General features: G+C 40.4%; 2 protein-coding genes and 1 pseudogene across 15 annotated transcripts in view; 1 reads left to right on the top strand and 2 right to left on the bottom strand.

The window, feature by feature from the left end:
• Position 1: 1 nt before the first annotated feature.
• LOC113613491 (phosphoserine aminotransferase pseudogene) lies at positions 2 to 7,302 on the bottom strand (annotated as a pseudogene).
• Positions 7,303 to 13,739: 6,437 nt separating this feature from the next.
• HNRNPK (heterogeneous nuclear ribonucleoprotein K) lies at positions 13,740 to 26,255 on the bottom strand. 13 transcript variants are annotated; one of them, XM_027094190.1, is made up of 17 exons: positions 25,985 to 26,255; positions 23,928 to 24,006; positions 23,736 to 23,820; positions 23,183 to 23,280; positions 22,461 to 22,517; positions 20,975 to 21,018; positions 20,025 to 20,097; positions 19,426 to 19,497; positions 18,809 to 18,922; positions 18,331 to 18,459; positions 17,410 to 17,717; positions 17,237 to 17,291; positions 16,838 to 16,921; positions 16,544 to 16,559; positions 16,385 to 16,467; positions 15,817 to 15,986; positions 13,740 to 15,105 (listed from the first exon to the last, which is right to left on the bottom strand). In XM_027094190.1, the coding sequence occupies exons 3-17, from the start codon at positions 23,791 to 23,793 to the stop codon at positions 15,072 to 15,074; spliced, it is 1,395 nt and encodes a 464-aa protein (XP_026949991.1). In that variant the 5' UTR covers positions 23,794 to 23,820; positions 23,928 to 24,006; positions 25,985 to 26,255; the 3' UTR covers positions 13,740 to 15,071. The 13 variants fall into 13 exon arrangements, with proteins under 13 accessions (XP_026949991.1, XP_026949996.1, XP_026949993.1 ...); XM_027094195.1 differs by having other exon boundaries at positions 13,740 to 15,045; XM_027094192.1 differs by lacking the exon at positions 25,985 to 26,255 and adding an exon at positions 25,635 to 25,748.
• RMI1 (RecQ mediated genome instability 1) overlaps positions 26,207 to 26,396 on the top strand; it is a 16,853-nt gene continuing 16,663 nt past the window's right edge. For both annotated transcript variants that reach the window (XM_027094189.1, XM_027094186.1), the window contains exon 1: positions 26,207 to 26,366. The gene's annotated coding sequence lies outside the window, so the exon portion shown is untranslated. The remainder of the gene's footprint in view (positions 26,367 to 26,396) is intronic.

Below are 26,396 nucleotides of genomic sequence, written 5' to 3'. Positions count from 1 at the left end.
TTTAGTCTACGACCGTGTCAAAAGCAGCAATCGTAATCCCTATTTGTGCAAGAGAAGCTGAGTGATTCAGTGCTTACTTCCTGGTCATGTCAGTGGTCTGGGCTGAGATTCCATCTCCAAGTCAAAGGCACTTTCCACGAAACAAGCTCACCAGTGCCAACCATCCTGGTCAAGTAAGGGACTATGTCAGTGGCTCTAGTCAACTGAAGAGACATTATTATAAAATATAAGTATCACCTTACAGCCCCAAACTTAAAAAAGCAAAACAAAACAAACGCACACAAACCTTCTAGTATAAGGAGAGAGGTTTAGGAGTCAGTTTAGCGATGATCCAAGTTTGCCTCGTGATGAAATTTTGGTATAGAGGCATGTATTTTTTTCTCCTTCAGAGACTTAAATCTCCATGGATCATATAAAACGTTCACATCTTTGAAAATCACCCATTAAAAATAATCATCAGTAGTCATCCCTAGTTATTGAATTGGGGGAGTATTTGGAACTTTAAGTCTGACAACTGTGCCTTTAGAGAAGCAGAACACCTTCATCCCTGCAGTTTCTTCATTTGGATAAGAAAAAGGAACTTTAAGAGCTTCACTACGATTTGCTCTTCCAGAAAAAGTCACTAGTACAGTAATACGGTTGTTGAATAAATGTCAACCTATTGACTACCCCAGCAGTTGTAAGTCTTGGGAGTCAAAGAAGTTGATTAGTAGGGAGTTCCCTGGCGGTCCAGTGGTTAGGACTTGGTGCTTTCACTGCCACGGCCCCAGATTCAATCCCTGGTCCGGAACTAACATACTGCAAGCCATGTGGCCAAAGGAAAAAAAAGTTGATTGATTAACAAGAAAATTTAGCAATCTATGAAAGAATCCAAGAGGTTAAATAATTTAGGCCATTTTCTTATACTGAGGCTTGTTGACAAAAAAAAAAAAGTCAAAATTCTACTATGTTCAGGCTATTGAGTGAGACATAAGAGTAGTACAAACAAAAGTAAAACATGCTTCCTTCTCTCAAGGAGCTTGTTAAGATAAAGCATAAACTTTTCGTGTATAAGAGGAGTTGTTTTTTTTTTAAGTATGTTTGCAAGATGCTAGGAATAGAAAAAGTGAGTTCTTTACCTACTCAACATCCTTTCCCTCTTTCTTCCTTCCCAGCAGAATTTTTTTTTTAACATCTTTATTGGAGTATAATTGCTTTACAATGGTGTGTTAGTTTCTACTTTATAACGAAGTGAATCAGCTATACATATACATATGTCCCCATATCTCCTCCCTCTTGCGTCTCCCTCCCACCCTCCCTATCCTACCCCTCTAGGTGGTCACAAAGCACAGAGCTGATCTCCCTGTCCAGCAGAATTCTGACGTTGTTCAGGAATCTCTCTCTTACCCATAGTTTGTGTAGCACAGCATCCTCAGCTCCAGAGGTGGTCTGGACTGGTCTAAGGGTAATATTACACTCTTGCCAGGGATTGGATTAGGATCATGCATGTTCCCCAGTTCACCTCAATGAGTTGCAAGGATAGGTTTGCAGGATGCTTCCAGAAAAGCTATTCCAGGAGAACTTCCAGAAGTGATTCATGCTCCTTCTGGACATGGTTGTTCTTGGATATGAGGCTTGAAATTGCTAGTCCTTTTTTTTTTTTTTTTTTCCGGTACGCAGACCTCTCACTGCTGTGGCCTCTCCCGTTGTGGAGCACAGGCTCCGGACACGCAGGCTCAGCGGCCACGGCTCACGGGCCCAGCCGCTCCACGGCATGTGGGATCTTCCCGGACCGGGGCACGAACCCGTGTCCCCTGCATTGGCAGGCAGACTCTCAACCACTGTGCCACCAGCGAAGCTCACGTCAACTCTTAAGTTTGTCTTACTTTTGGATTCCAGTTATCTGAGTTAATAAACTTCCTTATAGTTAAAGCAGTTTTGAGTTGGGTTTTCTATTATTTGCTATGAAAGCTTCCTATCTTAGGTAGCAAATACAGACATGCTATCTGACATCTTATGATCTAGTGGGGAAGGCAGACAAATGTCTGGGTAGAATTATGCTTCAAGCAACAGAAAACCAGATTCTAGTGACTAAACAAAAAGGGGATTGTTATTCTCATATAATAAGAAGTCCAGAGGTAGGCACTCCAGGGCTGGTGCAACTCTTTGAGAATGCCAGCAAGGAGCCAGGCTCCTTGCTTCCTGTCTCACTATCACTAGTATGTGGCTTTATGGTTGTAAGATGGCTCTACCCTTACAAGGCATTGTGTCCACAAAAAGAAGGAGGAAAGTAAAGGGGGCAAAGGGCCAAGGAAACATGCCAACTGAGTATGTTTCTTTTGAAAACCTTTGCCAGAAGCTCTACCACATAGGCATAGGCTTTTGAAGAGATCAAGGGAGGGAGGCATGGTCAATGATGTGTCCCTATCATTTTCCACCCCCCAAACAGTAATCAAGTTAGATTTTTCCAGTTATCAAGAGAGCCATCATTCTGAATAGCTAAATTAAATGTCAAGCATTGGCAACAATCATTGCTACATCTGCTATTTTCTGTCATGATCTGCTATGGCAGATACTTAAAAAAGTGGGTTAAAATGTATTCTTGGGCAAAAGTTGGCTAGAGCAATGGACGGACAATAGACATTGCTAGAGAGCAGTAGTTTCTGATATATGCAGAAGGAGGAAATTAAAGAAGTAAAATGGATTTTGTGAAGGTAGGATATCTGTTATTTTCATTTCTCCTGACTCTCCCGAAGTGACCAACATACTAAAGCCCCAAGAAGGCTTAACAGAAAAGAGATATGGTTCACTACTATGTAGTTTTTCTGTTCATTTTCTCCTTGATTTATCCATGTATAGCATTTAAAATTGATCACTTCCTTAAATTCACTCTTGGCTTCTAGGGCATTATATTATATTATCCTAGTTTTCTTAGTACCATTGAAGGCTCCTTCTCTTCCTCCTCTCTTCTTATTGTATGTAGAACGTCCCATCTACAGGCTTTGCTTAGGGACAGAATGGACTCTTTTTAGTGAAAACTCTGACTCTTAAATACTTCAACTTCTATTTAAAAATATGCAGCTATAATGGAATAAATATATCATTTCCATTATATATCATTAACATTCTCACTACAGTTCAAAACCAATTAGAATTTTTTTGAACCATAGTTTGCTTTTAACTAGTGAAATATTAATATTAACATTTCCTACTTTGGAGGAAGAACTAAGTATTATTAAAAAAACAGTGCAGAGCTTCCAGATTGGTGAGATTCGGGGAGAGTAACATGCTGGGAGAGCATGGAAGCTCCATGCCTCTTCCCACATACCTTGCCCTATGTGTCTCTTTCATCTGGCTGTTCCTGAGTTTTATCCTCTTACAGTAAACTGATAATCTATTTATTTTCCTTGCTGTCTAAAAAACACAACAAAGTTCTGGAACAAGCCAGACAGTCCTTGAGAGGTTTGCTGAGTTCCAGGAATGTTCCTTTAGCAGATTACAAACAAGACTTAAATGTCATTGAAGAAATGATTTCAATGATATTAGAGATCATCAGTTCCTGCCTGCCAAATTCTCTTCACCACCATCCAAACTTGGTGTATGCACTGCTTTGAACATGAGATCTCTTTGAACAATTTTGAACTCACCCTTCATTTCAGGATGTAACACAACGTATTGATCTGGTAATCACCTTCTTTAGCTCAAGGATGCTACAAGCTGGAGCTGAGCTGTCAGTGGAATGGGTTCTGGAAATCATCAAGCAAGGGGTTGTTGCACTGCCCAAAGACAAGCTAAAGAAATTTCCATAACTGATATTTAAATATGTGGAAGCAGGGCAGGGGAAGGGGGAATTGGATGAAGGCAGTCAAAAGATACAAACTTCCAGTTATAAGAGAAATAAGTACTAGGGATGTAATGTACCACATGATAACTATAATTAACACTGCTGGATGTTATATATGCAAGTTGTTAAGAGAGTAAATCCTAACAGTTCTCATCACAAGAGAAATAAATTTTTTTCCTATTTCTTTAATCTTGGACCTATATGAGATTATGGATGTTCACTGAACTTATTATGATAATCACTTCATAATAAAATTGATGTATGTAAATCAAATCATTATGCTGGGGACTTCCCTGGTGGTGCAGTGGTTAAGAATCCACCTGTCAATGCAGGGGACATGGGTTCCATCCCTGGTCCAGGAAGATCCCACATGCTGTGGAGCAACTAAGCCTGTGTGCCACAACTACTGAGCCTACGTGCCACAACTACTGAAGCCCGTGCACCTAGAGCCCATGCTCCACAACAAGAGAAGCCACCACAATGAGAAGTCCGTGCACTGCAACGAAGAGCCCCCGCTTGCCACAACTAGAGAAAACCTGTGCACAGCAATGAAGACCAAAAAACAAACAAAAAAAAGTAGCCAAAAAAAAAAATCATTATGCTGTACATCTTAAACTTATACAGTGCTGTATGTCAATTATATCTCAATAAAACTGGAAGAAAATAACACACGAACCAAAAAAAACGCAAATGTGGGAGAGGTTCTGGGGAACAGAAGTAGACAGATTGCCTGGTGTACCTTCTAGTAAAGAGGATCACATGATCATGTTTGCAATGCACACTTTGATTTGCAGAATTGGTGCCAGTTGGCAGCAGATCACTTAGTGAAAAAAAAAGGTGTGGGTGGAGTGGGGATTCACAGTAACATATGCAAAAAACCTACTTTTAAAAAGTGCAAAAATAAACAGATACAAAGGAATATTTATCATGACAGAATCTGAGGCAGGGATTAAGTGCTGATGTTTTATCTATGAGGTGCAATCTGAGGGCATTGACAGTGAGGGAGAGGAAAAGAGGAAGTTCGGTTGGCAAGTAACACAGGGGGACATAGTATGTGTGCTGACTACTGCTTCACGGTGAGCCTGGAAGAGACACAGCTAATCACTGTGTAGAAGCATTGGCACAGCCTGCACTACCTGGACAACTACATGAAGAAACTGTGCCTCAGAGCAGTCTGTGGAGGGAGAAAAGAAAGGAAATCCTCCTCTCTCTCTCTGTCTCTCTCTTTTTCTAGCTGTTTTAGGATTTTAATGTTCTTCACCTATTCAACATAAAATACTGACAATATATAAACAATAAGGGAAAAGACTCTTCAGCAAAGACCTTCCAGAACTCAGTTTCCCTCTGGTCAAACACTATAAAAGAACATTCAAGTGAACAAAGGATAAGGGAATTTAACAGAGAATTTTAGTTCAACGGCATAACCAAAAAAGAGCCAATCAACCAACCTTCTCTTCTACTCTTTGAAAGGAAAGCAAAAGTGAACCTGAGAACTTCTAAATCTTTTTTGTAAAGCAGCTTTAAAAGGGAGGGAGGGTGGAAGTGGGGAGCGCAACTGTGGCTAATGTAATGCTATAATGCAGGAAGTGAAGGATTCTAACAAATTCTAAAATTCTCTATGTGTATTACTGAGAACCACATTATTGGAAATATAAGCGCATAGTGATATAAACTATTTGGTACTAAAAACAGACCTTGCTATATAAACATGTAGTACGTCACTTTTATCGCTTTATGAGAATAACAGTATAAAGAAAGATCTCCAGTTTGCCCTTTAGTCTGGAACTTCTGAACACTCAGCACACGGTCAGTGCAGACCTGAATTAACAGCTGCGGAAGCCAGGAGACCCCACTGCTGTCACTTTGTAAAGGATCAAGAATCGAGTTTGTAGAGAACACCATCCACCCTCCTCACTGTGTGTTTGTGTGCCTCTAGAAACAACTTCAGTTTGCATAATTAAGTCCACAATCAAGTGTGAATACTGAGATCTAGCTAGAAAAAGTAGCAGCAAAGGCAACATAAGCTAGTTTTAGTTAGAAAAGCAAGAGGAAGATTTTTTAAATGTTTACAGTTCAAGTCAGAATTAAGATGTCTAAGTCCCACCAGCTGTGGATGTTTTGCTATTGTTCCTTGAAAAAAAGAAGAGTCTATAATAAATATGTCCATTCGGGAAAAATGCCGTGTTTGTTAAGTTTTTCATAGCCATTCCCAAGTTACTTTAAATTTTGTCCGATGTTCAAGGACAGAGTACGTATTTGTTAGGATGTGTTCATAGATGTATCTCCAAATAATTTTTCATGAAGGCTGCCAGCTTCTGAACATCTTCTCTCCTGTTGGCATTATACAGAGAAGCCATGATGCCTGCCACAGACCCATGCCCTTTCAAGGAGATTATATTGAATTCAAAAGCTTTATTGAGAAATCTTTTAGTCTAAAGCATCATCTCCTTTGGCATTGCCAATGCAGAATGGAATATTCATCTTGCTTCAGAATGGAATATTTGCCTTGCTTCTATTCTGGGCGTCACTGGATATACATAGGATCCTTGAGAATTATCAATAACATCATAAATCATTTGAGATTTGACAGAGCTAAGCTTCATGGTTGCTTCACCACTGTTAGTCTTCTTTTTTTTTTGCAGAACTTCCCCGACCAGGGATCAAACCCTCGCCCCCTGCAGTGGAAGCATGGAGTTTTAACCACTGGACCACCAGGGAAGTCCTTCACCACTGTTATTCTTAATATACTCCAAGACCAAGCCAATGCCATAGAAGCCGAAACAGGGAGCTGTGTTGAATAGAGTTGTTTCCGGCTTGCACTTTGTATTCCAGGATGGAGGGGCACTTTCTGAGGGTGAATCCTAGCAGGATATCTTGAAAGATCACCACTGTGACCCCTGAAGAGCCAGCATTCTGCTGGGCACCATCAAAAATCACACCAAACTTGTAAACACCAAACTGGTTTATATGGGAAATTTGAGTGTCAAAAACCAGCAGTGCTCCCCTGACATCAGAGATAAAGTAAAATTCTACTCTGGACCTGGTCTCATTTGTGCAGTAATACATAGAGGAAGTGACCTGATTGAAGTTCCAGGGGCTTGGATCCAGAATTTTCCTATAACTTCTAAGTTTAGAATAGATGACACTCACAGTTCCCAAACTTCTAGGCTTCTGGGGGTTTTCACGTCAATCAGGTTTAAGGGGACAGCACTGAACTGGCCCAACCAACCCTCCTCTTTGCACAAAAATCATTATCTGGAACGGTTAACAATTTCCACATGAGATTCTTTTTTTTTTTTTTTTTCCCACATGAGATTCTATGTGCCGTTAATAATCTCAGCTAAAGCTGATGGCCTGTGGCTCATTTCAAGAACACTAATGCCGACTCCTTTGTGGTCTAGTAGTTCTTTTTGTATGTCTAACAACACAGAGCTAGGCAGCTTGGTGGCCTGAGCTAAAACTGACTGCCTACCTCCAAGTGTTCACAGTGCATCCCGAGCGGCATGGCTGGAGCTGGCTGGAGAGGATCCATCACAGGACAGTGTACATCTCTCTCCTGTCTCTTTTTTCCCCATAGTCAGAGAGTCTTCCCCACTGGGAGTTAACTCCTCCATCATCCCAGATTGCATCACCCAGCCCCTTTGGTGGCTGTTAGAGAAGTCAGATTCCTTGCCTGTGACGTGTGGCATTTTATTGCAGTCTGAAAGTGGAAGAAAAAGCCAGAAACTCGGGGCACATTGCTAGCTGCTCTGGATGTTCAGTGGCAGCCTTGAGATAGGGCCTGGCACTTTCCTATAAAATGACTGATTTATGCCCCAGATGGCATAGCTGTGAAGGCCCAACTGACACTGGTTGCAGCAGTGGCAGCTGAGGTGGAGCAGGAAGCTCTCACCCATACTTTGTGGCTCTCCCCCCTGAAATTAGCCATGCTGCCTGTACAAGAAAAACCTCTTCTTGCAACAACATGGATGGACTTGGAGGGTACTATGCTTAGTGAAATAAGCTGGACAGCGAAAGACAAATACTGTATGATATCACTCATGTGGAATCTAAAAAATACAACAAACTAGTGAATATAACAGAACAGAAGCAGACTTACCAGATATAGAGAACAAACTAGTGGTTACCAGTGGGAAGAGGGAAGCGGGGAGGGGCAAGACTGGGGTAGGGGATTAAGAGGTACAAAGTACTATGTGTAAGATAAATAAGCTACAAGGATATATAGTACACACAGGGAATGTAGCAAATATTTTATAATAACTATAAATGAAGTGTAACCTTTAAAAATTGTGACTATGTTGTACACCTGCAACTTATATAATATTGTACATCAACTACACCTCAATATAAATAAATAAATAGAAAAGCCTCTTCATTTGATGGGCTGCATGTAATAGCAACTAGCTAGCTAATTAAGGAAAACAAATTTTTAAAAAAGTTGTGAAAAAGCTCTCAGGATGGAAGGGAAGGCTGGGGAATGAAACGTGTAAACAGAAATCAGGCAGTTCTAGAGTACTGAGACCAGAAACTACCCAAAGTTCTCTTCTACTGGTGCTGCTGAAAAAACTATGATAATTTTAACTTGCTTCCGTTATTTTGTTCAAGGTTCAAAGTCCCAGGACAAAGTGTCTGGTTGGGCAAGGCTGGGTCAAATGCCCACTCTTTTGGGTGATAAGGAGTCTCTAATGACCAAGATTTCTATCTCATCAAGTCTACATACAACCGGGAGAGAAAAATTCTAAAAGGAAAACTGGGTTCTATTAGAAAGGAAAAACTAATGCTGTGTTGTTTAACAAAATTCACCCCTATGGCTGTTCGGCACCCAAACAATTTTATTCCCATATATATACTTTCAAAAATACTCCTGCCTAACAGAATGCAGCTATGCCTCATAAAGTAAAAGGATTCGCACTCCTTCCTCAGAAGGAGATAATTCAATGTATCATTATTTACTGCATCAAACTCTGTCAAGGGTGTCTAGGTGAAATCAATTTCTGCTCTAGCTCCAGCTCAGCTGTCTTAGATCAAGTGCCTAGAAGCAGAGCCCAGCCCAGGGATTCTTGTGCAAATGATTTGCTGGGGAAATGCTCTCAGGTGAAAGGGAGTGAGGGAAGCAGGATAGGGCAGGGAATCAGTCAAGCCATGATTTGATCTCAGCTGGAGATTAGTGTCAGCCTGATCCCACAGAATTCTGGAGTCTGGACCGTACACAGAATTGGTGCCACTTTGAAACACAGGTATGAATAAATGATCTAGATAAAAAAGGCCACGTGATTTACCAAATGAAGGCCCCAACCCAACTGGGGCCACCTCCACCTGGAACATATAGTTTGGTAGTATTAGCCTTACCTCTCCTGATTTTATTTATTTTTTATTTTTGGCTGCGTTGGCTCTTCGTTGCTGAGCGCGGGTTTTTCCTCTAATTGTGGCGAGCGGGGGCTACTCTTCATTGTGGTGGCTTCTCTTGTTGCGGAGCATGGGCTCTAGGCACACGGGCTTCAGTAGTTGTGGCTCGCAGGCTCAGTAGTTGTGGCTCAGGGGCTCTAGCGCACATGCTCAGTAGTTGTGGCGTGCTGGCTTAGTTGCTTGGTGGCATGTGGAATCTTCTCTGACCAGGGCTTGAACCCATGTCTCCCAGGTGGATTCTTGACCACTGCACCATCAGGGAAGCCCCTCTCCTGCTTTTAAAATGGGGACTTCTAGAGGTCCCAAATTCCCTCATACCCTCCTTCTCATTAAGTTTCCATTTTCCACTGAGGTTAGAACAAACACATAAACTTGCCAAGTAAAAGTAAGTTGATCTCTTCCAGTTTAAAATGATCTAATTCAAGTTAGATAACTTCAGTTAACTTAAAGGTCAGACCTATTATTAGGGCTGTTTGTTTTCACTAAAAGCTCTTTCATTTCCACCTTTCCAAGACTTTCCAAGGTCTGGGTGCAAAGGGTTTAGGTGTTCTGATAATGGAAGGAAAGGGCCTTTATCAGTAAACTCTGACCTCTGAGGCGTAGTCTGTCTGGTGTCTGAATTTTGGCACCTACTCTCCCTATAGTTACCACTGAATGACCAATGCTAGTGTAACTGGTGGTCTGGTTTCTCAGCACTCAGGCCAGTGGTCTTCCTTGACTAACTTGATCTCACTTTGGCTTTCACTGGTATTGACAACCCTTTTAAATTCTGCTGTGTCTCCATCCAGTCCCTGGGTGGGCTGTCTACCTTATAGCTCCTGTCATGCAGTAACCACCCCCTTCATCACAGTGGCCCCATGGCAAGCCCCTTAGCACTTAACTAATATTCCTCTTATGCCATATAGGAATCAAAGGGAATTCTGAGGAGAACGAGAGCCTCAGGTTCTCTCTGTGCCCAAACGTGATATGTCTCAATTCTGCTGTGCTTTACTAGCTTATGTGGTCATAGGGACACTTTGTAGTGTTCCAAATAGGTGTCTTGAGCCTTGCTTCTGTTTTTGGCTTCTTACTCAACCTCCCTGGAATTTCTGCTCACTTGCCCTGCCCCAGGCTGAACCCTAGGGCGATCTCTGAGGGACTTAGCTGGCACTTTCTACACTGTTTCTGCCAAATCTGTCTCATTACTATCAAAATCACTTCTCCCACTTTTGGTCTAATATGCAGATATCATATGCTTTCCCTTGCTACTCTATAGACTTCCTTCATACTAGGTGAACAAGGTGACCCTTCCTTTCCAGTGAAGCCTGTCCTTAATGGTAGAAAGACTTTAGGGAAAAAAGGGGCAAAGGGAGTAAGATGTCCAAAAGGGGAAAATGGGGAATTCCCTGGCAGTCCAATGGTTAGGACTCTGTGTAGGTTTGATCCCTGGTTGGTCCGGGAGCTAAGATCCCGCAAGCCGTGTGCTGTGGCCAAAAAAAAAAAAAAAAAAAAAAAAGGAGGGGGGAAGTGGGGAGAATGAGATTTTGAGAAGTGTGAGGTTTTGGTGACCAAATGTTTATTTCCTTCACAATTACAGGTTTGGGGGTTATAGGTCTGAGTTCGAGGGAGGAGGGAGAAATTGGGGGAGATCTGTAGAGAGGGAGGATAGGAAAGTCTTATGGGTTCTGGACAAAGAGTGAGGTGGATAAAGCTTTAAAGTCATAGGATAGCTGGTATATCATTTTACCCCAACACTCGCTAGTGCCTGTTGCTCAGTTAGCAAACAGGGAAGCCCAACCCCACAAAACACTTGCATTTTCCATTTTTCCATGTGTATTTCCACATCCAACCACCTTGATTCAGCAGATGAGCTCCCCATTTTTCATATAGACAAATGGTAACTGCTTGGGCTTTAATTTTTCAGGTATTCCCCTTCTTTTTCCTCAGGTCAGATGTCTTCCCTGACTGGAAGTGTTGAGGCCTGGCCTGGGTAAATGATGTTGATCTGTGTATATATGCCCCATGTCTTTATTTTTTCATCTGCTAAGAGGAGCAGAAGGCAGAATTTTAGTCAACACACTGGGATATTCCTAGTGCAGTTTTGTTTCAAGCAATATGCTTGTAATGACTATACATACACGTACACACATGTATGCTGGTTTCTGCTTTCTTAAACACATCTCACAGTACTGTTTCTTTTTCATTACCAGCTTGTTGTAATTATTGCTCTCTCCAAATACTTTTTGCTAACCACTGCCTCTTCAGGGCCTACCACTGTACACCTAGGAACAAAATATGTATTTGATGAATTAATGAAAAAATATGGAAACTTGTGGTTCTCTTAACTACATGTTGCTATATTACAGGTCTTCAAAACTATTTTAACTCGAGGAATTTGTTAAATATGCAGATTCCTGGCACCTCTTATAGAGATTGTGGTTCAGTACAGCTGAAGGATGGTCCAGAAATTCTCATTTTTAACCAGCACTGTTGATTTTGAAGGTGGTCCTAAGAACAGCCTGAGAAACACTGCAATATTGCTTCCCAAGGGTTCAATGCCACCATCAAGAAGTTGGGTTGGGACTTCCCTGGCTGTCCAATGGTTAAGACTCCACGCTTCCAGTGCAGGGTACACAGGTTTGATTCCTTCTTGGGGAACTGTGATCCTGCAGGCCACAAGGCGCGGCAGAAAAAAAAAAAAGCTGGATCAGTTTCACTTCAAACTTGCCAACAATGGGCAAACCTTGGTAAGTGGGAGATGTAAAATGTAGCATTCAAGGTTACTTTTTCAATAAACATTTTGATGACACTGAACACCTATTGACAGAAAAGTTTCCACTGGTGTAAAAAGAATTTAAAATACAGGTCTCTTTATCTAGCAGCAGTCTTAAGCAAACCATAACCTATCATGTTTGTGGAACAGTAATTCCATTTTGAGCACCAACAACATAAGGTATTTCAAAACAAAACCACTAGTATGGTTAAGAGAAAAATTGCTGTCCGCTTTCCTTAAAGATTCAGTCTCTGTGTTGCAATGGTATCAGTGATTAGATTTAGGAGTAACTGACAGATCATTCAATAAAATTCATGTACTTTATTATCAGTTTCATTATGCAAACTATTAACATTTGAATAGTAGGGAAAAGATTTAAATTCCTTTCCTTGATCCTGAAAAAACTTTGGTGCAATCTGGTTTCCAACATTGTTTGCCTATCACTTGATTTTCAAAAAGTTAGGCTAAAAACATTTTTGAAACTACATTTAAACGTTTAAAACTTCAATAAATCTGCCTAATATTTATTTCTTACAAAATAGGCTCAAAATTCCGTTTGTTCAGTGAATTTTAAGCTTACTTCAGAGAATTTTCTCAAATTGCCAGCCCATGTTCAGACACCATTTACCAGGTAACAGTGGAAATGAAACAGGGCCCTCCCTCCAAAGTTGTGTCCCCAATTTACCAACGTCACAGATTTTTTTTTAGTAGGTTGTGTTCAAGGTCTGATTTTTAAAAGGCAAAAATAAAAACTTTCAGCCCAAGTCTATTTACATAATTTTTTAAAGATTTTTTTTTCATGTGGAACATTTTAAAGTCTTTATTATTAAACTTGTTACAATGCTTTTGCTTTCTGGTTCTTTGGCTGCAGGGCACGTGGGATCCCAGCTCCCCAACCCGCACCTCCTGCATTGGAAGGGGGAGTCTTAACCACTGGACCCCCAGGGAAGTCCCTACACAACTAATTTTTGAATGACAAACGAAAACTTTGAAAGCCAGTGCTCTCTCCAGGGATACTTTCCTCCAATATAAGTAACAATTTGACTAAAATGTCATTACCGAATAGTTTTTCTCTAGGAGAGGGGCACATTTCAGCATAAGTACACTATACTGACCCTATGCAACCCAAACTTACCCATACTTAAAACAAACACAAGAGGGAAACTAACACCCAAGTGGCAATTCAGACTAATTTCACCTTTGGGGAAACCTTATCACAGGTAGCATTTTAAGTGATGTTGTGATATCACTGTCACTTATCAAGAGAACACCCCATCTCCCTCCCTAAAAAGGGGTATCACTGAAATTTTAAACACCTTTGCGTGTACTAGTCATACATAGTCCAGAAAATTCTGCTCACTTCACTTTCTTCTATCATACACAAGCCTCTTCTAGACTTAAACAGAATTGCATCCATGAGTTCTTTTCCATGTAATTGCTGAGTTCTCAGGCTTTCTGGGCAGTTGGAAGTTAACAGGTAGCATTTTAAGGATTTACGGAGCCAAGAACCAGAAAAAAAAATTTTACATTCATCTGTAAACACTCTCAACAAACTGGAACTATTTTAAAGTTAAACCTAAGAAACTCAAAGCAGCTCACAGGTAATGTGAGAATAGGACTTGTAGAATTGGAATGACTCAGCTCTCATTATGCTGGACTCCCCTTTAAAACTAAAAGCCCAACTACTGTAATTTTTAACTTACCACCCCTATCATATCTGATTTATAAATGCTAGAAAAACACTTCACACGAAAAATATATAATTTAAGATTACTGTATTTCCTTACAAGAGGAATGTTTTAACAAATTTTACAGGTGTCAATCAACCTTTGTTCGAATTGGGCACACATCAAATCTAGCATTTTGGGAGTTTTATTTTGGAAGTGAACTTTTAACTATCAATACAAATGCCAAGATACTACACAAAACATCCACAGGAACTTTTTTCATCTTTTTTTGAATTGTTCACAAACATTTCCTACATAATCCAACATACAACAGAGAAATGGTACATCTTTTTCTTTCAGTTTGCATACAATGGAAAAACAAGAATATATATATATATTTTACAAAGTTTAACTAATAGACACTACCAAGCTGACAATTTAAGTCTATAGGTGAGAAATTATCTAATAAAAAATAATCAGAATTTATTTAGCATCAGTCACTTCCATAACCAAGTATTATTCTGATTAATAAAACTTGCTGCCATTAGGCTTCTGGTATATACTTATACCAACTACTCCATATCTGTTGTATTGCTCCCCACCTTGGTTCTTCACAATTACAAACAGAAAATCGTTGCAAAGTAGGGGCAAGCATTTGCAAAAACAAACAAAAATCCCCAGCTTATTATAAGCATGAATGTGTGGTGGAATTTCCTCCCAAGCAATGGACTTTCAAATCACTTAAGAAATCACCAGAACTTAATGTGTCAAGATACTTTGCCTAAGTCCAAGAAGAGATGCATTTATTTATATCCAACAGAGGACTGAAAATTAAACTTAGTGTTTAGTTTGGGGGCAGGTTGGGGGGAATTCAGCCATTTGAAAAATGACCGTCTTAAAAAAAAATGACCACCAAAAATAGGTTCACTAAATTTATTTTAAAAATCATAAAACGTTTCTTACAAAAGAGCATTACATTCTGCACACTGCTCTGAATAGATGCCAGGGACATATGGACTATTGTTACTTTCCCTCCCTGTCCCACCCCCCCCAAATGTTACAGTGATCACAAAGTAAAGTGTTCACAATAATTACATGGGGGGATTTTTTTTAAACCACCAACAATGAACAAAAATTAAAATTCACTCACTCTGCTGCTGTTTCAAAATTTCAATGTTAGTTTTTGCACACCCTCCCCCACCCCCCACCCCTGTTTGTAAGGAACTAAAACATTACATCTGGTGAACAGCAAAGATTTCACTACACCTCAAATGCAGAACACCTATGAAGCAGAGGAATGTTGGCTTTTTAAACAGAAGCAGATAAAAAAAAAAAGATGCAGGACTCCTTCAGTTCTTCACTAGTCTTAGAAAAACTTTCCAGAATACTGCTTCACACTATAAAAAAGAAAAAATATCTTGCATTAGAATCCTTCAACATCTGCATACTGCTTCACACTATAAAAGAAAAGAAAAAAAAGTACGAATTAGAATTTTTGTTCGTAACATCTTAATCAACATTAAGACAATTTCAATGCTAAATTAAAATGATAAACATGTCCATTACACAGAGATAAGAATTAAAACATTAGCAATTACAAATTAGAGCAATGTAAAACCCAAGAAAAAAGATTAACAGTAAATCAGACATTAGTAGAGCAGAATTAAAATCCAAAGTTGTTAATATTTGGTAGAAAAGACAAAGAAATGTCAGTTAAGGTGTGAAATGCTGCATTTTACAGCACCAATCATTTGTCCTGTAGAGGCATGGCCTGTGCCATACGGCAGACTGTGATTTGTTGTCGATTTAGTTATCTAAAAACAACAAAATCACTAGTCTTCCACACAGAACTAGACCAACATCCATTGAATCTTCTATATTTTCTACAGGCTCTGTATAATTTATAACAAGTGGTTTTGGCAGCAGTTTTCACCAGAGAAATGAGAAGTTTGCTTGGTTAAGGCTTCTTCCAGCAAGATTAGTATTGAATGTCTTCTTTTATTTAGTAAGAAAGCAGAAGAAAATTAAAGCAAAGCTATTAGAATGTTTAGAAGTTAGGTCCCCAAAAGGTTGAGACACCATGGCTTCTAAAAAGAAAAATCAGTTGAGAAGAGAAGCTTTTTAAGGTTTTAGTATGTTTAGGCTAACATAAAGCTAAACAAACTGACCTGTTCTGCAGCAAGTACTGTGCATTTTGTATCTGGTCCTGTGTTCCTGTAATGGTAATGATCCGGTCTTCGGACCCTTCTAAAGGCTCATCAATTTTGATCGACGCTCCTGACTCATGACGGATTTGTTTAATCCGCTGACCACCTTTGCCAATAATAGATCCAGCCAGCTGAAAAGAGTTTTAAAAACAAGTGTTTATTATATACTTTCAAAGTATTATCCTGTACGTTCAGTGACCATCAAGAGTATTAACTTTGTACAACATATTGACTATGCTGTGCTAATTTAATGCCCCACACTAGTCAAGGTTTGAATTACAATGTAGTTACATCACCCATAGACATTTCCTTTAATAAATGAACCAGGGGCTCAGAACCCTCCTAACTGCTTTTTAATGGTACTGAACATCTTTCGACAAGGCTTAAACTGGAGAATGACACCTCAGCTGAAGTCCTTGAAACACAATTTTAATCCTAAAAGGGAATATTTTTGTTAAAACCTTTTATTAAAAGCCAGGGAACTTAAAATGACTTACTAAATGTCCCTTATAATATTAAAGATACTTACATCTTTGGGAATAGTTACTTGTGTAGTAATAATAGGTCCACCAAGATCACCATATGAGCCACGACCCCCTGCATAGGAATAATCTGATTTAAATAATGAGTATTAAGTTCATTTACAAAGCATGAAATAATACTTGATTTCACAAAGAAGAAAACTTACCATATCCAGAGCCACCCTAAAAACAGAACAGAAAAAAACAGAAAATTACTTCACCTTCAAAACTTCAGGTGTTTTAACATTAAATCCCCTAGAGTTTATTAGAAAAGCAAAGTCCTCCTATACCTTCCCTAGTAAGTAAATCTCAAAGACAATCCTCGGGAAGAAACCATTCAGGTACACAGTATCCCAAGAAACAAAAATGTTATATGGGGGGAAATAAAACACTTATCGATGACTAAACGAGAATGTTAAAATTATTAGTGACATGAATAATAAACACCCATGATACTCAACCTGTGGTTCATAAGCCATCTGCCACTCTGATGGGCTCCATGTATCTATTGCAGAGTCCCAGGTTTCATCAGCACTGAAACCAACCTGTGTTAGAGATAAAACTATTAATATGAACCTGCACTATATTTGTCTGAAATCACCATTTTTATGACCAATTATTATTTCACATCTCTATATACACTGGCAGTAATCATGTATTTTGGGGGAAACAAAGATGGAACAAGTCTTAATATCCCAGCAAACACCCAAAACAATGATTTAAGTGGCTATCTATCTACAAAAGCCCGTTTGTAAGACAAAATTCCTCAGTTAATAATCTTGAACAAAATGTTAGCTATCCGACTTTAAGACCCCTTTTAGCACTCATAAATAACACTGATGAAATATCAAAGTTCTTACCATGCCATCATAACGGTCTCCAGGTCTTCCTCTTCTGTCATAGGCCATTAGATCTCTGCAAGCATAGTACTTGTTGTAATCTCAGCTGGTCACACATATCAAATAAAAACCTACCCCCTCTACCCATAAAGTGCAGCTTCTTGTATGTTAATGTGTGGATAAAAGAAACTTACCCCCCTCTAGGTGGTGGTGGTGGAGGAAGAGGAAGATTCCGAGCTCTGCTACCACCCCGGCCACCTCGTCCAGGAGGAGGTGGAGGAGGTCCTCGACGAGGGCTCATATCATCATAATCTCTTCTGGATGGAGGCATGGGACGCCCACCCCGACCAGGAGGCATTCTGTCAAAACCACCTCTTCCCCGCATGGGAAATCCCACAGGACGTCCACGGCGGTCATCAAACATCATTGTAAAACCACCATAATCATAGGTTTCATCGTAAAAGTTGGGATCATAAGGCTGAGCACGTCCTTTAATGGGAGACTGAAACAAAAACATAGCAACTTTATAGACTGAGGAAAAAGCCTTAGTTCACACCAAACATTCTTTTAACAAACAGAACATTTCAAGCCCTTTGTATTTATCCTGGGAGGAACTCGAGATAGGGCTAGGAATATATGCAAAGATAGGAAGGATTTAAAAAAAGCATTTCTGGTGAGTTTCAAACAAAAAAAATTTGAGTTTTACTGCTTGCGAGGTAAGGATTAACAGCTTTATTTTACCCTTAGAGCTTAAGTAACAGACTACAAACCCCTTTCACATTTCACAATGGGGATTATGAAGAAGTGACCACCCCAAGGGCTGAGGGGATCGATATCCTGGGTATGCAGTGTAGTACTATAAAGGAACCATAGAAACTTCTTTTGAAGGACCAAAGGCTATTAAAAACCTCACCAACAATGTAAAGACAACTCTCCAGATTCTCCCAAAGTATTTCTAAGTTAAAGTGATAGCTAAAAGCAGGGTGATAGAAAATTGTTAGGTGAAGGAAAAGTAAAAGTAAAAGCCGTTTGTCTAAATGTTCTCAAAGTACTTTTGAACAAGACATCTGTTTTACAAAATTAAGCGCAAATAAAATAAAGGGTTCTGAAGGTACCTCTGATATAAGATCAAGGATGATCTTTATGCACTCTACAACCCTATCAGGTTTTCCTCCAATAAGAACGACTCTGTCAGTGGATTGAGGACAACACTCCTGGAAAAGCTTGATTGTTGTCTGAGTGTTCTGTAACAGATTTACAAAAAAAGCAGCATTAATCAATCATTGATCAATCAGAAAAAAGGAAATGCAGTACAAAACAACGTCCAGGTTTAGACAGATTTAATTTGTATTTCAGTAAAATTTCCCCCCATGTAAAAAGCTTGTTAGTAACACTAGGACTTTGCACAATAAATTTTTGGCAAAATAACTTGTATAGCATGGTCAGGCCTTTCTGTTATATTTTAATTAGCAAACTAGATAAACTTAAGGGAGGAAACTCAAAAAGGGGAATGAGAGAAGCCCACGGAACCAAGTCCACATAAAAAGCTATTTTCTAGTAATATGGCAGGAAAAAAGAAAACTATCACTTTACCTCTCGAAGTTCTTTGATTTTAGCACCTTTGACCCCAATAATTCCTCCTGCCAGACTCTGATGAATCAACAGTCTCAACTCGCAGTCAAAGTCGCTTCCTTTATAGTGTTGGTACTGCGGAGGGAGAGTTATAAAATTTTAGTCCCAAATCAAGGATTCCCCAAGAATACACACTTATCTGCTATAAGCATACCAATATACTGTTGCAGTGAGCAACCTGAATTTATATTTCAATAACTTTACCAGTTATGTGCTTATTATCCTCAATAGCCAGGCCCAAAAAGGACATTCTGCACCACCTTAAAAAACTATTTTATTTTCAGGTCCTGCAACACCATACCCACACTGCAGCCATTTAGCATGTCGCTGTTACCACAAAATTATTATTAACATTCAAATAACACCATAATAAAAATGACTGCAAAGCACTTTGCAAATGTAGTTAATTCCCACTGCAGCATGGAGCAGGGTCAACAGTGAGTTGTAAGACCATTCATTTATCATGTTTTTAAGCCTTTTTTCTATAGAGATGGGAAAAGTACGCTATGTTGAAAATAAAATTGATCCTATGGGCCAGGCTCCATACTTCAGTGGGGTTCAATGGCACTATGACATACATTTAAGCATTCCACAGCATCAGATTCGAGCGGGAGCTGGCTGGTTGCAGTGGGTGATGGCAACTGCAGGCCCTGAAAGTAGAAAAATAAGAGTAATAGGTTAAGTGTCTAGTGTGATCAGGCTATTGTCGCATATATTGGTAAAGCTACTACAACATATTTCACATCTATATCATTAAATAACAAGAAACTGCTTATCTACGTTAAGGATCAACATACATTGCTTTTCTCTATACACCTAGTAAATAAATGATTACATAAAATTTAAAAATCCTTGAACTAAATCAAACACAGTCCTTTCTGACAGTCCCACAATCATTATTCTAACTCAAAATCTCTAAAACTAAAGCCCATAAAACATATGCTAAACCTCATGAAAGTGTATGGCCACAGGTAGTTCCTATCTACTCCAGTGGCTAGACTACATTTTCAAACAAGTAATGTGGGTATAATAACCCTGCACCTTAAGTGGCGGAGTGCAACACACTGCTGCTACAAAACTGTTATAGCCAATGTCTCTCCACCTCCCCCATTTTGCCTCATTAAAACATCCTTTAAGCACCCCCCAACTGCCAAATACATTTTAAAAATGAGCCTACCTCTTCCAAGGTAGGGATGATTTTCTTCAGAATTTCTCCAATTGTTTCAATATCAGCACTGATACTCAATATGCTGTCAAACATCACAAATACCAGATAGTACAAAAAAAAGGTGGAAAAGAAAAATGAGTTTTGTGGTCATCACCAGTAGTCAAACAACTTTTACAAAGAAGAACATACAATTATTTAATCCTCCCCATTTAAAGTAGCCTATTTATACATTTTTCACATGCATTTTGTTTTATGCCCAATACAAACATGGTAACATTATTAGGAGACTTGCAGAGAGACAGAGAATGGGCTCTTGGAAGGGCTCAGATTAAGTGGGCAATAAATTGACCAGAACTGAAGCAGAGTTGAATACTTATGTTCCCCGCCACCACTAAGTTAATTAAGGATACCCTCGCTGTTACATTGGTAAAACTGGCACACCTTCTCTTAGGCAAAGTGGGGGAATATGCAAGTGGTGAACATTATATTTGGAGTAAGGTTATGAATACCAGTTAGAAATTAGATCACTAATGGGCTCTGCAAGAAAACAAATACAAATGCAAGACAAAAACAAAGACAACACAAATGAGAAGTGAAGGAAAGTGAACCAGAGTTAGCATTTCATCAGAAAAAATTATGAACAGGCAATGTTGGGAAGCAAGGTGGGCCACAAAGACAGAGCGAGAGACTATTTCGGTAACAATTTGATTTACAATGCAGCAAATATGCAACACTTGAAGCTGTGCTCCTTCCATCGAAATAAAATTAGTGGATCGTTTGGGTGGGCAACTCACGGTAAAAGTTCAGTGACAAAAAGACTTAATGGGGAAAATAAGACAGAAACTTGAAAAACAATACACCGTCTAAAGGGGATACTATTTAATTATATAAAAGGCAGGTAATAAAATACATTTCTCTCTTTCTAATCAGGCAGTGAGGCATAAACTGTTGGGACATACCGCTCGGGGCCACTGCTGTCTGGGACTGAAACACTGGCATTGTACTGCATTGGTCATTGGCGTTCGTGGATGTTGGCATTGGGCATGGGCATTCAATCAGAAGTTGTCAAGTATGGTACCCGTTTGGCAACGAGCACATTTTTGGGCATAGCCAACCAGGGTTTTCACATGGGCGTTCAGGGGCGGATGGGCCAACGTCATGGTGGGCAACGCAGGGGTAAGTCGATCCAGTACATGGGCAACGGAGATATATGGCCAAAAAAACAAGGAGAGGGAAAAGGGGGAAAAGCAATAAATTTTAATTTAATACAAACTATACTCATACTCTCAATTAATGAAACAAGCTTAAGTTGTTCTGAAGACTAACACAATAATGGACTTCTCTATATCTGACTGTGGCTTAACATTTAAGGACCTTTAATGATGGTACTTTTTTTTTTAAACAAACAATGTTTCAGTAGCAGGCTGGCTCATGAGGGTAGACACAAAACCTGTCATGACTCGAATTCTTGAGGAAATGGGGAAATTATTAACCCAGATAATTATATAGAACATCTGGATTAAAAGGAAAGAGGTTTATAAAAGACAAAACAAAAATTCCCACACCACCAAAAACCCTAACTGTTAAAAGACTGTTTGGTTTCCTGGAGATTTAAAAACGCACTCCTAGATCCTACAGGCAGGTTTGTAAAATTTAAACAATTTTTCAAGTTCAGTTTACAGTAATCAAGAGGAACATACAAAGATCTGTGACCAAGAGAGAAATGAAAAAATACCAAATAAGTATTCAACACAGTTATTATTTGCCTCAACTTTAGCAAGAAAACATCAAGAGTGTGTACATGAGAAAAAAAATTTAGGAAATCTGGTGTACCCAAGTCCTATAAATACGCTCACTTCTGGTGATACCAACATTTAATGTGTCTAATCACAAGAGTCAACCCACTATAAAATATGAAGACTCAAAACAAATCATCGGCATTGACAAACGGCTTCCCAGTTGTAAGATTAAGTGCCTACTCTATTCTTTACCCATATCTTAATCATGCAACCTTAATTTCTTTGTGCTCCATGTGCAAGCTGTTAAAGAACAGATGGGCAAATTGGAAAAAAAAGGGAATAAAAAATTTGGAGTTTAATCAGCCACCTGCAATGGTTTTCAGTAATACTGTACTTGATTCATACATGGGAAATGGTACAAATTAAGGAGTTTTATATTGTTATTTCTAATTAAGATGTTATCTTGCTTGAAGTGAATAATTTGGTGTAAAGTTATTAGAAAGGGAGATTTAATATAGACCACCCCCTGCTCAATCTGGGCTTTGTTAAATTAGGAATGTCAAACCTTGAACATCATCTATGTAACCAATTATTATAAAAGGCTTGAATCTAGACTATTAAATGATTTCTATGATGCAATTCTTTAATCCTACAAACACATAAACTGAAGCTTCCTGTGTAGTAGTTTAAACTCTTAAATACTTACGTCTGTACGGAGAGCCTTAATATTCTTGCCTCCTTTTCCAATCACTGCCCCAGCATTCTAGAGAAAATAAAAAGAAACTTATTTTGTCTTTTCCTAGAATTAAGGTGTCTTCCTACGCTCTTAAGATTTTAGCCAAACAAACAAACACCACACATGTCTAAACTCTTTTTTGGTTATAGAGATGAAAATCTATCTGGGGATGTCAAGACCATCAGGTTAGCAAAAACTAAAGAGTCTATGTGCTTTAGGGACTAAACACCAAGGCAGAGCTTTGAAATACTCAGAACATACTGAGTCTAAAACTTAAGCAATAGCACTAACTTTACAATGTCTTTCTGCAAGCCAATTAAATAATTTAAATGCCAATAGGTACTTTCACATTGTGAGGTGTATTATCAGTCAGGTAAGCTGCCAACCAGGATGTTTTCTAATGAATTCACAATGTAATCAGACACAATCTTTAATCCATTAATGCTTTAAGGATCATCCACACCCATCTCCTAGTTCAGCCCTGTAGTAGGCTATGTTAAGGGCTTTCTTTTTAATTGTTGGCAAAATAACACAATTACCATAACCTAGAAAGTCTGTTTAGGAAAAGCCAAACAAATCTTTTATATTCTGCAGGCTGTAAGCTTTTGCAAGCTTCCCAGAAGGTTCAATCAGAACTTTTCTTAATTCCTACTTAAGAACCACTTTCAAAGTTTCAAGAATAAAATTTATACCTTGCTCTGAAGCAGAATGCGTAATTCAACCATCTCATCAGTGTTTCTAGATCTTTTAAAAGCTTGTTCCTCTTCCATATCTTCAGCAGGGCGTTTACCTAAAAATTAACAGTTCAAATTTCAGAAAGCACCAGCATCTTCAAGGAAGGGTAGGTTTAATTACATTTCAATTTTAACCTACAGATTAGAGAAACTTTAAGTCCACTGTTTAAAGGGATTTGTTGCTAATCTTAGGTATGTTTTAAAAAGGCCAAAGGCACTGGTTCTTGGACTTTTAAGCATGAATTTAAGCACTCCATTCCAAATGGTTTTCCAAACACAAGATATTGTGACAACACTTCAAAGGATAAGAAACTTCAAAATGCAAGAAAAACATTAGTTTTACATTTACTGGCTTTCTTTTAATCAGTTTACCGTTACCTATGCAAATGAGTTACTTCTGGTTCATAAATATATGCTCAGATGTAACTGACACGGATCTCAAATTAAACATACAAAGTAATAATGAAATTAACAGACCAACAAGAATAAAATTGTTAAAATGTCTTCTCACCAAATTCGCCATTGGTTTCGGTGTTGGGAAAGGTTTCCTCTGGCTGTTCAGTTTCCATTTTCTTGTATTAAAGGAACACACCAATCTGTTGAAAAATAAAGAGGCTAGTACAATTGGTTTATTGAAAAGTAAGCGGTGCATCTTGCTAAAGGTTAAAAACAAGGAAAAGTAATGACTGTTTCTAGAACGTACCAGTTATTAAATATATCCTTGCAGGGCAGAACTGAAGTGTTCTGGGCGGGACCAACTGACACCCTAGTGCTGCAGTAGCCTATAAAAACCAACACAAATCAGTTTTGCTTTTTTGGTTATTACTGAATACTAATCAACACCAATTTGAACACAACAAACAAAAGATCTATTTCTAAAACTTGCTTCTTTGTTTTAGGGTCTTAAACTTCCAAACGATTGCCTTCAAACACAAAAACACAAGCCAAAAGACCGTATCTGATTCTTTTGTAAAAGGAAAAACACATTTTTAGCCTTTGGATCAAGTCCCACCACAGCAATTAGTTACTTTATATGATAAATACAAAGAAAACTAGACACATGTAGGGCATATCGATAAACCCATGAGTCTATTGTTCCCGAAGAATATAAATTTATAAAAAGATACACAAAATTATTTTTACATTGGGATTTTAAACCGCTTTTGGGTTTCTTTCCATTGGTGACTTGAAAAACTACCTTCTGAAATCTTTAAAGTTTACAAATACAAAAGCAAATTCAAGCCATACCCAACCGGCAGGTCAATCTACTGGAGCGATAAACCTGCAAAGCTGATACAGGAGCACACCCAAACTGCTAATACTACTCGACTATCCAACAGAACCCCTGAACACCAACACCATCACTAGCGAGATATTTTACATTACGTTAAAAGCGGTATAACCTCACAATTATACCTCCAACACCACACTGGCGATAGGACTGCAGCCTTTTAGCTCGCCTCTCATGACTGGCAAAAAGCGGCGACCTGCGGCCCCCAGGAATAGCTGAACAGCTTAGAGCTAAAAATCAAGGCCATATTTACGCCTTCCACTCTTCCAATGACCAACTGAAACGCTAACCTGGCCCATCACTCAGTTAAATACTGAGGTGTGGTGGAAGATTTGGGTAAAGTGGTTTAACGACCGCAAGCTCTATTTATGAAAATAAACAAGTATCCTTCAGGTCCTTCAGTCACCGTTTCTCAGACCGTGAAAATCGCTAAGTACATGCGTGGCCAGCCGAGCGCAAACATGCCGTTCTCTCTCCAACGCCCGGGACACCGGGATCGGCAACGGCCCAGCAACAGGAGTTGAAAAAGCTCCCGAGGCGAGAGCACCAGCGCCGCACCTCTCCTCACCCGGATCCGACAGGAAATGGCGGCCCGCGTAATGGCGACTACGTGCTACTAGGCGGAGCCGAGCGCGGACCCCCCCTCCCCCACCCACCACGCGGTCCCGAGACCTCGTCCCCCGCGCCCTCCCCCCACCGCGGGAGAGACAAAGCAACTGTGGCAGCCCCGACCCTTCCAGCTCGCCCGTTCCCGCGTCGGGCCCAGGCCGGGAGCGCCCAAGTGCGCCGGAACCCACACAAAGAGAGCGGCGTTCTCTACCGCCCTCGGGGCCCGCCCGCCGACCCCCTCTCCTTCCCACAAGACCTAGTTCCCAACACTACAAAACTGCAGCTCATTCCACCGTCACAAACCTCGCGACTCCCCGAAGCCTCCAGTACCGCAGCGCAGACTGCAGATATACGCTCAGGGAAATGGCGGAGGTGGGGGGAGGGGAAACCCGGCAACGTTCCATCCCAGAACAGGCCAACCACCAAGCAGCCCCAACCGCCTCCCTCAAGTGGAGAAACTGGTCTCCGGCCCTCGCCCCCACGCGCCGTTCGCCCAGCCCCATTCCTCACCGGGCAAGGCTACCGTCCCTATGCCGCCGCGCCGCCTCAGCCGGTCACAGCTAGACAGAGAACGAGCGTAGGCCCCCACCGCCCTCCCCGCGCTCTCCTACCCCGCCGCCGGGCCCGATAGGCTGCCCCAGCTACAGCGGTGGCGCGAGGGCGAAGCGATTGGCCCAAGGCCGCGTCAATCAAGGCGCTGGAGGAGGCGACAGCCCCGCCTCCCGCCGGCGCCTCCCTTCAGGCTGTAAGGCCGCTAAGGGCCCGAGAAAAACCAGACTTGGAAAAAGTCAGCGCAGCCTTTAGGGAGGCCAAACCCCTGCCCGAACCCATAATACCCAAGCCCCAATAACCCTAATTACCTATGGGCCGCAAATAACCGGGAAGTAGGGAAGACGTCGACGTTGGTGCAGCAGAGAAACAGAGGATAATGGCGCCTGCAGTGCTTTCGCCCGGAGAGCCCTCCTCCTTTCTCGTTCGCGCACTCACTAGCTGGGGGGAGGGGGGGAAAACCTCTCGCGAGAACTAAAGGCTGTCCAGTTCACGCGCACAGGGAGGGGGCGGGTGAAGGGGCGTCTTCGGGGCCCTGAGGAGTCTTCAGGGTTTGGAGGAGGGGCGTGAGTGCGCGGCAAAACGAGCGGGAAGGAGCAAAAAAGGATTAGGGCGCGCTCCGTGGTGGTTCCCGTTCTCACAGTCGCGAGGCCCAGGAACCAGTGTTGCGCGAGGGGAAGGCGGGACGTCCAGGTCGGTGTTAGGCCCAGGCGAATGTCCCCG

This window comes from Aethalodelphis obliquidens, unplaced genomic scaffold (assembly GCF_003676395.1).
Source record: "Aethalodelphis obliquidens isolate GAN/ISIS:26980383/991018 unplaced genomic scaffold, ASM367639v1 scaffold88, whole genome shotgun sequence".
In the NCBI taxonomy this organism is placed as follows: domain Eukaryota; kingdom Metazoa; phylum Chordata; class Mammalia; order Artiodactyla; family Delphinidae; genus Aethalodelphis; species Aethalodelphis obliquidens.
Note: the sequence above shows the minus strand (reverse complement) of the source record. Positions and strands in the feature narration are given on the sequence as shown.

Bases quoted from the DNA above. Each gene is read 5' to 3' on its own strand.
- HNRNPK (XM_027094190.1), bottom strand. From the start codon at position 23,793: ATGGAAACTGAACAGCCAGAGGAAACCTTTCCCAACACCGAAACCAAT. The intron at 22,518-23,182 runs GTATAAATTTTA...TATTTTCTCTAG, and splicing joins GCATTCTGCTTCAGAGCAAG to AATGCTGGGGCAGTGATTGG. The intron at 15,987-16,384 runs GTAAGTATCTTT...AACTCTTTTCAG, and splicing joins AAGTAACTATTCCCAAAGAT to CTGGCTGGATCTATTATTGG.